Here is a 12,047-nt window from a genome sequence, read left to right on the forward strand (position 1 = left end):
CCTACTTTTGTTTACACTTGGATGCCAATTATCAATGTTAACAAGAGCGGTGCATGTAAGTGAGTGAGTAATTTTAATATTATATAAATCACTTTTTTTATGACAAATAACTTATTTTTACACTTGTATGACAGAACTGATTATTTCAACTGCATTTGATTCCTAAGGGTTTGGTATGAATTGTTTTCTACCTTGGGAGGTTTCGCATCAAATTATATTTGAATTCAAGCTGGCTTTGTGAAGTTTTCAATTCTCAGCGCCAAACAAAACAGTCATCCGGGTTGCTGTCGAACACCATTCGAAAGCGAGACAGGATGAAATGAGAACATAAACCACAATACGCTTCATTAGCACAGTTACGAGGCTACAAGCAGTGCTTTACAGAGAGATTCATGGAAAAGCTACCTCTGCGCTCACAGCTCTTTCCCCCAAAATCTTATAAAGACACATGCGCGTACTTTTTGGCAAGTACTGTGGCTGCTACTCATCAGGTTTTACGAGCCACGGCTACCCCGAGCTACCAGCTTCGAACAAAGGGGAAGCAATAAAAATAACGTCTGGTGCGACTTGGCAAATAAACTTATCAGCTGCGTTATGTGTGCATTCATAGGCGTCCGTTATTTTACCTGCATGAACTGGAAGGAAGCCTCAAAATCCTCCACAGGATACATCTTGACCCGAAAGAACTTCATGCCCATGATGAGGCTGATGATACTCTGGACGACGTAAGGACTCTGCTCTTTTTGCCGCAGCTCCTTCAGCTCAGTGATGAATTTTTTCCTCACTGCTTGAAACCTGGGCACACAAACGGACGGGCATTAACGCTCATGCAAAACATGACACCTCATGTTCAAGACAGCAAAATGCACTAACTTAGACTGTGTGAGAACGCCGATGACCTCGGCATACAAGTCTGCAATGATGTGCACGTTGCCTGTGTTGGGGCCACAGTATCTAAAAAAATAAATAAATAAAAAATAAAATAAAATCATGAAAACAACAGCCTTCACTTAAAGCAGTACAAAATAAATCATCAAGTTGTGCAATGTCAGTGACAAGGAACAGAAAACAGGAGCTTCTTGTGAGTGGGCTTCTGTGAATTGATAATGTCACCAATAATACAACAACACTTCCATGTGCACTAACTTACCCCTCTTTGTGTTTAAAGTGCTTAAATGCCAGGTTTAGAACTTCGTGCACTAAAGCATCTGGCACCGGATGAAGAGGAATCTGTGACAAACATCGACAAATTAGTATTATTAATGGCATTGATAGATTTTTTTATATTCACATTGCAACACTTCATTTTGTTCAGCAGCAGAGCCATGGGCAAGTTAGCACTGGTCTCTGGGGTATGGCTTCAGAATGTTGCTCAAATTTGGACTGTCTACTTTGGACACGCACCAAAAGGCGGCTCTGGAAATGGTTGAAGTGTTGATTTACGAGGCACCCCTGTGGGCGAAGGCCTCAGTAACAACAGTACAGTACATTCCTAAACAATAAAGCATTTAAATGCTTACAATGCCAGGATAAACTCAAAACTGCACACCCAGAGCAACACTTCTTTCTAATAATTAGTCATCTATTAATAGTAGAATTAGTATAATTATGTATAATTATTCATGCTGGTTTCTCAACTGAGGAAACTTCATAAGGCACTCCCCATCACATTTCAATTCTTACCAGCCGAGTCAGAAGGCAAATAAGATACAATTGATGGAAAAATGCAAAACCAGCTTTTAAAGTAGAGCAGACAGCTCACCTGTTTGAGAACTTCCACTGACACAAGGCAAAAAATGAAATCTATGGCTAAGTCCCTCCTCTCCAATAGGTAATCTTTATCGCGGTGCTGCTCATCCCTGCAAAAAAGGACAAGCAGGAACACTGTAGACAAGAGAGGAAATGGATCCCCTCATAAAAAAAGACTGATGATAATGCTTGAACTCACCCTTTAGACTTTGTGCTGGAACGAGGCCTGTACTCATAAGACTCGTCTTCAGTGCCACTCTGCCGTCTGTACCAGTCGAACAGTGTACGCAGTAGGGAGGGCAAACAGTGTTCGGCTATTGAGCTCATAGAGCTTATTAACTGTAAAACAGTAGAACAACCACCATCATATGGTTATAATTTAGTACCACACATACAACATACGGTGATGACTGTTCAAAACTAGGCAAACGGTATTTCACTAAAATGTCAGCAACCATTTAAATGTGTTCTCAAACAGTCAACTTGGCTGTATCTTAGTAGTCTTGAGTAGTCCGTGTACAGCTTCCATCCATCCATCCGTCCGTCTTCTATGCCGCTTATCCTACTAGGGTCACAGGTGAATGCTGGAGCCTATCCCAGCTGACTTCAAGTGAGAGGCGAGGTACATCGTGGACTGGTTGCCAGCCAATCGCAGGGCACATATAGACAAACATCATTCCACACTTATGGACAATTTAGAGTCAGCAATTAACCTAACATGCATGTTTTTGGAATGTCGGAGGAAACCAGAGTACCCGAATTTTTCTCTAAATAGCTGGTGACAAAAGTGAGTACACCTCACAGTGAACATGTCCAAACTGTGCCATCGAGCACTGACTTAATCCTCTTGGGCATGGAATTCACCAGAACTGCACAGGTTGTCACTAGGATCCTCTTCCACTCTTCCATAATGACATCACTGGTGGATCTGGTGGATGTTAAGACACCTTGACCTCCTCTGCTTGAGGATGCCGCACAGGTGCTCAATTGGGTTCAGTTCTGGAACAGACATACTTGTCCACTTCATCACATTCACCGTCAGCTTCCTCAACAAGGCACTTTGTTTTCTCGTCATCTTGGAGGGGAGCAAGCATCTGCTTCACAAGGTCACAGTACTGTATATGTTGGAATTCATCTTTCCCCTCAATGAAATGCAGCTCTCCAGTGCCAGCGCCTCTCATGCAGACTCAGACCATGACACTACCGCACAATGCGCAACAATCCACATTTTTTCACTTCCATTCTGATCTCGATCCCTGAATTTGGATATCTGACGATATCTACCCATAGGGCTGGGCGATATATCAATAGTTTTAATATATTGATATTTACTTTAAGCACGATATCAAAAACAACCATATTGTTCATATCGATATAGACTGGATTTGCACGGTCTCTCCCTCATCTCTCTGTGTGTGAGCTCCTGGCCCCGCCCCCTCCGTGCATGCAAGAGGCGGGAGGAGGGTTGGAGCACAAGCCCGGCTCCTCAGTCGAAGAGACAGCGTCTGCGGTGGAAGAATTAGTCAGAATGTGGCCCTAATACTCCATCATAGCTCAGTAAATTTGGAGGTACTTCCAATTCAGAGGATAAAAAAAGCCTTTTTCACCACCTTAAAACTTGGCCCAAACTCCGATACGAGGAATGTGTGAAGCTGCGTGCTGGCTGCACAACTCCTGCCACAACACAAAGCGGTGTCCTATCACAGTGCAACAGTGGAAAAAACGCATTTAAAAACTTGCGGAAAACAATGGGCTCGCGATGTCCAGCGAGCTTTGCAGTCACAATTATTTAGCACGACAAGCTCTACCAGAAATGTGCAAGGAAGTCAGTCAGACAGTTGCTAAGCCTGATGCAATTGACAGGTTTGTGTTCCTGGTTCCTGTCTCCTAAAAATGTTTACCGAAAAAAAAAATACTGTTCAATTTAAAGTATTTTTAAGTTGCTGACATTTTAAAATTTCCTCTTAAACCGGGCACTCCTTCATATTTTGTTCTTTTGTGCTTTTTTTATTACCTGAGGATTTCAGCATAGCTAAAGGTTTGTTATAGAAAAAATTATATCTGACTTTTTCTATATTTATTTTGTTGGGAGATGAAATTCTCAGCAACCTAATAGAGGTCTCACTCTGTTAAATACATTTTACCTCTCCTTACGTGTTTGGTAATCTCCAATTATGAGAAGGAATAACACTTACACGCCAGTGTAGGGTTAACAAAATGTATTGTAAACATTACAGGATCCTGGGCTAAAAAATGTCTCTTCTAATGTCCTCCTGCAGCCTCCGGACCAGAAGAAGAGAGATTTTCATGTCCCGCGCGTTGAAGCTCTCAGCATTTTATCGAGGTTTCTCCAGACGACTGACGTATGCTCTCGTGCCAAGATAACTTATCTGGAACATTCCTTGTGAGTGGTTGTGTGGCAGTTGTGTTTCTTCTGACGTCGTAGTCTAACATCAGCATCTTTTTCTCTACAAAATAGGACACCTATTCCCAGCATAGCACATCCTATCTTTAGCCAACTTATGTCAATGCACTTTATCTTTATGAATCTGTATCTTTATAAATGTTCATCATTCAGTTAACAAATTAATAAAACAGTATTTCTATAATCTACTTGTAATAAATATTTACTCACTCAGCTAAGAAGTTAATAAAACAATATTATCCTACAATTTCAAATAGAGAATGGCCTACTTTATTTTAACAGCTATTTTTAGATACGATTTTTTTAATGTGCATCTTGCATGAAGCTTTAAAACTTAAAAAAAAAAAACATCCTAATGTTAAGTATTTATTTGAATAAAACACGCATATTTGGCTTTGATTTTGTCTAAACTCACTAGGCCTGGGCGATAAACCAAAAATTTACCACGACAACCAACGTCATTTTGCCCATGTCGGTAAATTCTGTGTTTTAATAAAAAAGAAAATAAAAGTCTTTCTTGTCTGTTTTGACTGTGTGCTGGTATTCTATGTCCATTCCCCTTTAAGATGAGGTACAGCATGTGTAGTCACGTGACTCCAGCCATCCAGTCAGAACAAGAAGAGAAACAGATGATGAGGGCTGATGGTTCAAATGAAGAAGCGGCTGTACAGTGCCAGCATTTCACTCACATATGCACCTAGAAATAGACTGTGCGAGTAGAAAAACTGAAAAAGGGAGCACACGCGGGACTATGTTTTTCAACCCTTTCATTCGCATTTTGCTCCTGAAAAACAGTAAGTCCATACAATGTGAATTAAAGTAGAGTAACATTTTGACGCAACTTTTCTTGGTTCATATCGGCAACTTGCGTTAACGTGCAATGACATCTCAGACGTACAAGCTGCACTTGCTGATGTAGCCAACTAGCTATGTTATCAGTTGGATACTGGAGCGCTGCGGGAAAGATGACCGCTCTCTGTGACGTACTATACTACTTTACCACTCATGCGTTAAAAATATTTTGTTTTCTGTATTCATCGTCACGCCACTCTGAATGATACACAAATACTTGACTTCAAATATATGGATTTTTAAAGCCTTTAAAAAAAACCAAAAAACATATACATCATGGCCAATTATGCAAAATTGACAATTCACAAATAAAGAAAAAGAAAATAAAAACATTCTAAAATGGTCTCTATAGAAAACCATGATTAGTTTGCTGTTGGTAGCAGTTTTTAAGGATTCCATGCTTTATTTGATGTCACAAATACATGGTCACAAGGCTACAAGAATATGTGAAATTCTCTTTTCGTTGTGTAAAATAATCATTTTGATGATGGTTATCTATCCGGTTTCTAAAGCCAGCATGGCACACACATATAGGCAAATAACATGATAATGGAATGTCTGGAATTGAATAGAATTGTTACAAAAATAAGAAAGTCACTATATTTATGAATGGCACTGTGATAAGTGGCCATAGGTAATGTAATTGCATGAGACGTGATGTCAGTCATGTTATGTGACTGTATTATAGCTTAGTAATCATTTCGCTATCAATTTTTTCACTAAACCAGAAGTCAACAAAATGAGAAATTGTGGGATACATTGGCACTGACCAGTGACATAAACCAGACAGTTAACTTTGACGGTGCCGTTAACTAACGGCGTGACTAACCATGTTTTGAACAATGCATATTTAACGGTCAGTTAGCTAATGGTGGGTTAAGAATTTAACGTAGGGGTTAACCAGTGGTTAAAATAACCGAGTTTTGAACAACCGGGCCCAGGTCGCTACACTTTCATTATTATTGATTTTATATGAAGCTGTAGTAAACGCCTCTCTACAGCAAGTATGATATTGTAGCAACTCAGCAGTTTTGTGTAGTGTTAATAGTTTGTGATGTCCAACTGTTTTGTGTTGCCATGAAGGTGTCAGGCAGACCACTTCTGTGTGTGCGTGTGTACAGCGCAAGTGAGCAGTGCATGTGTGGAGACAGCTATATTTGCTGATACTCTTTTGGCTACGATTGCTGATACTATTCTAGTTATTTTTGCTGACAACAAGCCGACAACATTAAAACAAAGACATGGCTCATGGATCGGAAATCTCTGTAGTTGTTATCAGAAATTTACCGATACATAATTACGGCCCCATCCCTACTGCCACCACCATGCTTCACTGTAGGGATGACACAATTATCGTGGTACTAACTAAAACTTGTGTTGCCAGCCGTTTAAACAATAAAGGCTGTGTGTTGTCTCATTTTCAGATCTATACTGCTATACAAGTTGTACACAGACTACTCTAAAGCAGTGGTTCTCATTTATTTTCTGTCATGCCCCCCTAGGGGACAGAACATTTGTCTGCCAACACTGGAGAAATTTTTGTATAGTATAGTATATAGTATAGTGTATAGTGCCCCCTGCCTCTCCAGCCCCTCCGCAATACCTGACCCACTATTTGAACATTCCAACATTACAGCGATCTAATGTGTCTTATTTATTATGTACTGTGTAAAACTAAAACAGTAACAAATTGAAAGCATAAAATCAATAGAGCCCAGACCCACCATCCACCAGTACGATATTTCATGTGTGTAAAGGCAAGTAAAAGTAAAGTAAAAAGTAAAAGGCAGTGTGCTAGCATGAATTAACTTGAGGTTGTGCACCAAATATGCACATTAGCACTCAATAACATTATCAAAACCTTTATGCATTCCCACATCGTATCAGCATTTGGGACCAAATATGAGGTGAAAGAAAAACGTAAAAAATACAGTATAGTAGTCTATCTGTGCAGCATGAGAGAAAGTTAGCACACACACAATGGTGCGTTCGCATAACTGTAACTGTATATTATTTTTTAAAATAATGGCCCATATTTCAAAAGTATATCCAAGTTTACTTTCTGTAATATATTATAGCATCATTGTGTAAACAAACTGAACTTTGCAAACTGAAATGTTATCATTTGAACCAAAAGGGTCTGTCTTTGTGTTTTGTTTTGTTTTTTTGGCAAATGTTCACTAAACCTCACGTGCACGCACACGCGCGCACACACACACACACACACACACACACACACACACACACACACACACACAGACACAGCTGGATCCCCCAGCCCCCAAAATACAGTGGCAATAGTTGTGTTCAAGCGTTGATTCAATAAGTGAGTGGCGCACAGGGTGAACCACAACCCCGACCACTGTAGCTATTGACAACAAACAGCCCAACAGTGTGCTGCTGTGACTACTGGCATGGCTCTGTGGACTGCAGAATAACTACGCTACTGTATATTAACACACCGACTCAATCAGTGTCAGATCACAAAAGCCAGTGTTGCAGTGTAACAGTATCAGAGCTTGTCAGAGACAAGACAAAACAGGATCTCAGTGTTTTAGCAGCCCGGACAATAAGATAAGACGTGGCAGGAGTTGGTCAGCGGGTAAGCGGTCAGGGCGTGGGCCGTGGATGTCGGCCAGAGCGGAGTTACGCAACTGTGCCCCGCCCACTGCCCCCTTGTGGCGCCGAGCAGTCAAGCAGTCACACACCATCGCCCGGTGTTGATTTACTGCCGAGGATGACACAGCGGTTCCACGTTCCACGCTCTCTGTACCCATTTCCCCCTCCTACTCTGACGACTGAGACCAGCTGGATCGGTTGCAGCGCCGCTATATATCCCCATCAGCCTTGTGTCGTTCTGAACAAAGCACTGCAGTGGGCCCCATTGTAAAGAACCTTCTGCACACCATACAGATGAGGGGACTGATGATGGGCCACTGAATGGGGCATTGATTGGCTGGAAGTGGAGATTCAAACACTGCACACACACTCTGAGAAGCCGTATGGAACTTCAGTGGGAAAAAGTCACATTCATAAACTGCACTGACCTGGTCAAATTGTGCATCCTCCCCTCTTTGGAGGGACCGGGACAGAGGTTTCTCCTTAAATAGGGAAATACAAGAGTATTATTAGTTAAAATATCATCATGGTGTCACACAACAATGGTGAGGAAGTAAGTCAGGTAGAAGAACAATGAATAAGATCAGCTACAAAAGTTGAATACCCCGAATAATATCGTAGAATTCGGAAAACTACGCCTCAAAATTCAAAATTCATCAAAAGGAGTAACTCTGTAAATTTTACTTTTTCTTTGGCCTTTGTTTTGCAAAAGGCGGGGCAGCCTCAACAAAGGGTGTAAAAAGGAGAAGGAAAAAACTATAAGCACTTCATTAAACTGTTTTATTATTTTACCATTCAATTCATGAACAGTAATGAACTTCTTTTTTGTTGAGAAGAATGTATACAGTTAATTGTATGAAGGGGATACTTAACCCTGGAAAACAATATTTGTAGTACTTCCAATAGAAGAAATCGTTTCAGAATAAACAAACTTGAGGTTTCAGTGTGAAACAAGCTTATGTGAGATTGTCAGTTTGGTGGAATAAAACGAGCAACTGTTTTCCAGTAATCCAGTCTGTTAACAATTAATCGACACACATAAACATAACGAGCCTCCACTAACTGCTCTCTTTCATTTCGCTCAGTTTACGATGTGGGGGTTAGTTGTAAACTCACCAGCGGTTCGGCCATCACCATCTCGATCTTCTTCTCGGCCAGCACAGCAAACTCGGCAAACAGGCTTTTGATGACAAACTCCCCGGGCTTCAGCTCGGGGTCGATGGTGATACTTGACATGGCGACGAGGTTGTGTTTTTCCCAAGCGATGGGAGTCACCGACGAGGGAGTGCGGTGTCTACTCACGCTGCCGCTGACTGGCGCTGAAGCTGCCGGGGGAAAGGACAGGGGTCAAAGGTCAGGGTATAACAGTAAGGCGAGTGTCGTGCCGGCAAGGTCATACGTAGGGGGAGAAAAAGGTTGTACAAAGTATGGAATGTTGTATACTTGCTGTAATCAAATAAGCCCCTTTCACACTGCCTCTAAAAGCTTAATTCGTCCTACAAATAATTGCCGATAAACGATATTATTGTCAACATTACTTTGAGACAATTTTTTCAATAATGTAATGATAATATATGGCATAATGTGAGTACACCGTATCAAAAGCAATAAACTTTACATTGTCATCAGAGTATTTAACATTGTAATTGGAATGTGAAGACCTTTTAAATAAAATAACTTTAAACATCATTATAAATTAGACAAATTCTGCTTTTAGACAGAAAAGCCCCAAAGAAAATAAAATGGACTCTCAGAATATTTTAGCAAAAATTGCACTTAAACAAAAATCACAATATTTCTGATTTTGAAACAGTGTCACTTTCGTTATTGTCTGATTATTGACAAAAAATTTAGAAATAACCCGGAAATACTCTGAATACTCTGAAGATCGCATTGTGTGTCAATGCAGACGTCAGCTCATCCGCCTATCGACCTCGCGCGCCAACCTTGCCTCACTCATGAACAAGACCCCAAAATATTCTAACTCCTCCACCTGGGGCAGGACCTCATTCCCAACCCGGAGGGAACAATCCACCTTTTTCCGACTGAGAACCATGGCCTCGGATTTGAAGATGCTGAGTCTCATCCCAGAAGCTTCACGCTCCCAATAAACGCTGAAGGACAGCCTGACGAGGCCATCAGGACCACATCATCTGCAAATAGCAGAGATGAGATCCTCAGGCCTGCAAACTGGACTCCCTCGACACCTTGGCTGCGCCTAGAAATTCTGTCCATGAAAATTATGATCAGAATCGGTGACAAAGGGCAGCCTTGACGGAGGCCAACATTCACTGGAAACAGGCTCGACTTACTGCTGGCAATGCCAACCAGGCTCCTGCTCCGGTTGTACAAGGACCGAATAGCACGTACAGTAGTAGCGCACCACCAATCCCGTATTCAAGGAGCACCCCCCACACGACACCATGAGGGACACAGTCTTTTCCAAATCTACAAAACACATGTAGACTGGTTGGGCAAAATTCCATGTACCCTTCACTACCTTTGCAAGAGTGTAAAGCTGGTCCAATGTTCCGCGACTGGGACGAAAACCACATTGCACCTCCTGTAGCCGTGGTTTGACTAACAGTCAAACCTCTCTCCAGCACCCTGGAATAGACTTTCCCAGGGAGGGTGAGAAGTGTGATCCAAAAAACAAAAATGCATTCACATGTCACTATATAAAGACCGGCAAAATTATCGAGTACATTTTTATTTATTGTGTGGTTAATTGACTTATTGATTATCGTGACAGGCCTAGCAAAGAATTCAGTTTCCCATAGATTGACAGTTTTACAGAGGCGAGGCACAACAAACATATTCATACACATACACATAGTGGATCCGGCTGTATTGCAATGTCCTCCACAGTAACATTTCACAAATATTTGTAACAGAAAATACTAGAAAGACTCAAAATTAGTCCACAAAGGAAGAATAAAGACATGTCATTTAATTAATGTAAGAGCTGATAAATGCGATTATTTAGCTGGTTTAAGGCCTGGTTACACTGCCCGAACTTCGCTGTAGCGTCCCTGGAGCGGTGAAAAAAATTCATCACCGCTCGTAACCGCACACCACCGTTTAACAGAAGTTGGCCCCTGTTAAGGGAACGCCGTATACGCTCGGCCACCGCTGATGGTCCCTCCTACCGCTCCGAAAGTTTTGAACTGCACAAAATATTCCCAGCGGTGAGAAGCGGGCAATTTTCAGCTACGGCAAAGTTAATCACCGCTCCAACAGCGCCCAGTCAAAGTTTGGCGCCGCTAGATGGAAGTTCGTGGACGCTTGGGTCCGCTACGCCAACGCAGAAATCTTGAACGCTGGACCGCTGCTGCTTCGCCTACTTGCCCGGGCGGTGATTAAACGTTGCAAAACCTTAGTTGGAGCGTCTGTTATCGCTTTACGAGCGGACACGGGATTGCTGGAACGGTGTCAGGCGTTGAAGCAGCGATGAAGCAGCGATCCATTGCGGTGATGAACTTTGGTGTGCCGTCGGTATGGAGGTGTCGGAGGCGGAGCATATTTTCGCTATAAATACAGGGAGCCCATTTGGAATAGCCGTTGAGTGCAGACCTCAGTTATATCAAATTTGCTCATAGTTACAGTAAAACTGTACTACCATGGATGCTGAGAGACTTGCTATGATTGGTGCACTAGTCCAGCAGCAGAATCAGAACCTCCTCAGATTGCAACAAGCTGTTGACAACACACAACAAGAGTTGTGTGGGTCAGACAGTTGTTGTGACAGTAGTTGTGTTTGCAGAGACACACTAGAGGGCACTGTGGGACTGCGAATGAGGATCCACGAGCCTTCCAGCAAGTCATGAGGATGCCACCAGCCTGCATGCGCAGAACGCCGCTCTATTGATGCTCGCGTCACCGCTAAACCAACGTTCGCTACCGTTAAACCAACACTAAAGCAACGGCGGCTTCAGCGGTGCACCGCTAGGACAACGCCCGTGTTTTCTATTTTTTTCCCCCATTTTGTGCACGGTTACTAGCGGTGATGGGGTTTTTTCACCGCTCCAGGGACGCTACAGCAACGTTCGGGCGGTGTGACCGGACGTTATGAAAAAACAATCAGTACACTCATAAACACCAGGGACGTCCCAATCCACATTTTTTGGCTTCTGATCGGATCCAAATTTTTTTATAGTCTTGTCAATCCAATCCAATCCAAAATGGTCCTTACATTAAAGCAGTGAAACACAACAAAGTGAAAATATACTCATCCAGCTTAATCGCGCACACACGCAGCTGCACTAGCTAAACTAAGCGAACCTCGCTGACTTCCATTCCCGCTCCGTAAGAGTGGTTTCCTAGGTTTTTTGCCGCCGTTTCGACATGTTTAATAGTGTTTGTGCGGTCCCTATTAGCAACCAGCGGTTAGAGCGGCACTTCC

At 42.3% G+C, this 12,047-nt stretch overlaps 1 protein-coding gene across 11 annotated transcripts in view; it reads right to left on the reverse strand.

The window, feature by feature from the left end:
* Positions 1 to 12,047, reverse strand: part of fryl (furry homolog, like) — a 108,322-nt gene that overhangs the window by 53,842 nt on the left and 42,433 nt on the right. For all 11 annotated transcript variants that reach the window (XR_008572610.1, XM_054788773.1, XM_054788772.1 and 8 more), the window contains 7 exons: positions 8,762 to 8,970; positions 8,074 to 8,127; positions 1,949 to 2,088; positions 1,763 to 1,859; positions 1,151 to 1,230; positions 874 to 954; positions 627 to 795 (listed from right to left, as the gene is read on the reverse strand). Coding sequence is in view for 10 of the 11 variants with exons in the window: in XM_054788768.1 (XP_054644743.1) it covers positions 627 to 795; positions 874 to 954; positions 1,151 to 1,230; positions 1,763 to 1,859; positions 1,949 to 2,088; positions 8,074 to 8,127; positions 8,762 to 8,970 (830 nt within the window). In the remaining variant the exon portion in view is untranslated. The remainder of the gene's footprint in view (positions 1 to 626; positions 796 to 873; positions 955 to 1,150; positions 1,231 to 1,762; positions 1,860 to 1,948; positions 2,089 to 8,073; positions 8,128 to 8,761; positions 8,971 to 12,047) is intronic.

The sequence above is a fragment of the Dunckerocampus dactyliophorus genome, chromosome 10, assembly GCF_027744805.1.
Source record: "Dunckerocampus dactyliophorus isolate RoL2022-P2 chromosome 10, RoL_Ddac_1.1, whole genome shotgun sequence".
Classification (NCBI taxonomy): Eukaryota; Metazoa; Chordata; class Actinopteri; order Syngnathiformes; family Syngnathidae; genus Dunckerocampus; species Dunckerocampus dactyliophorus.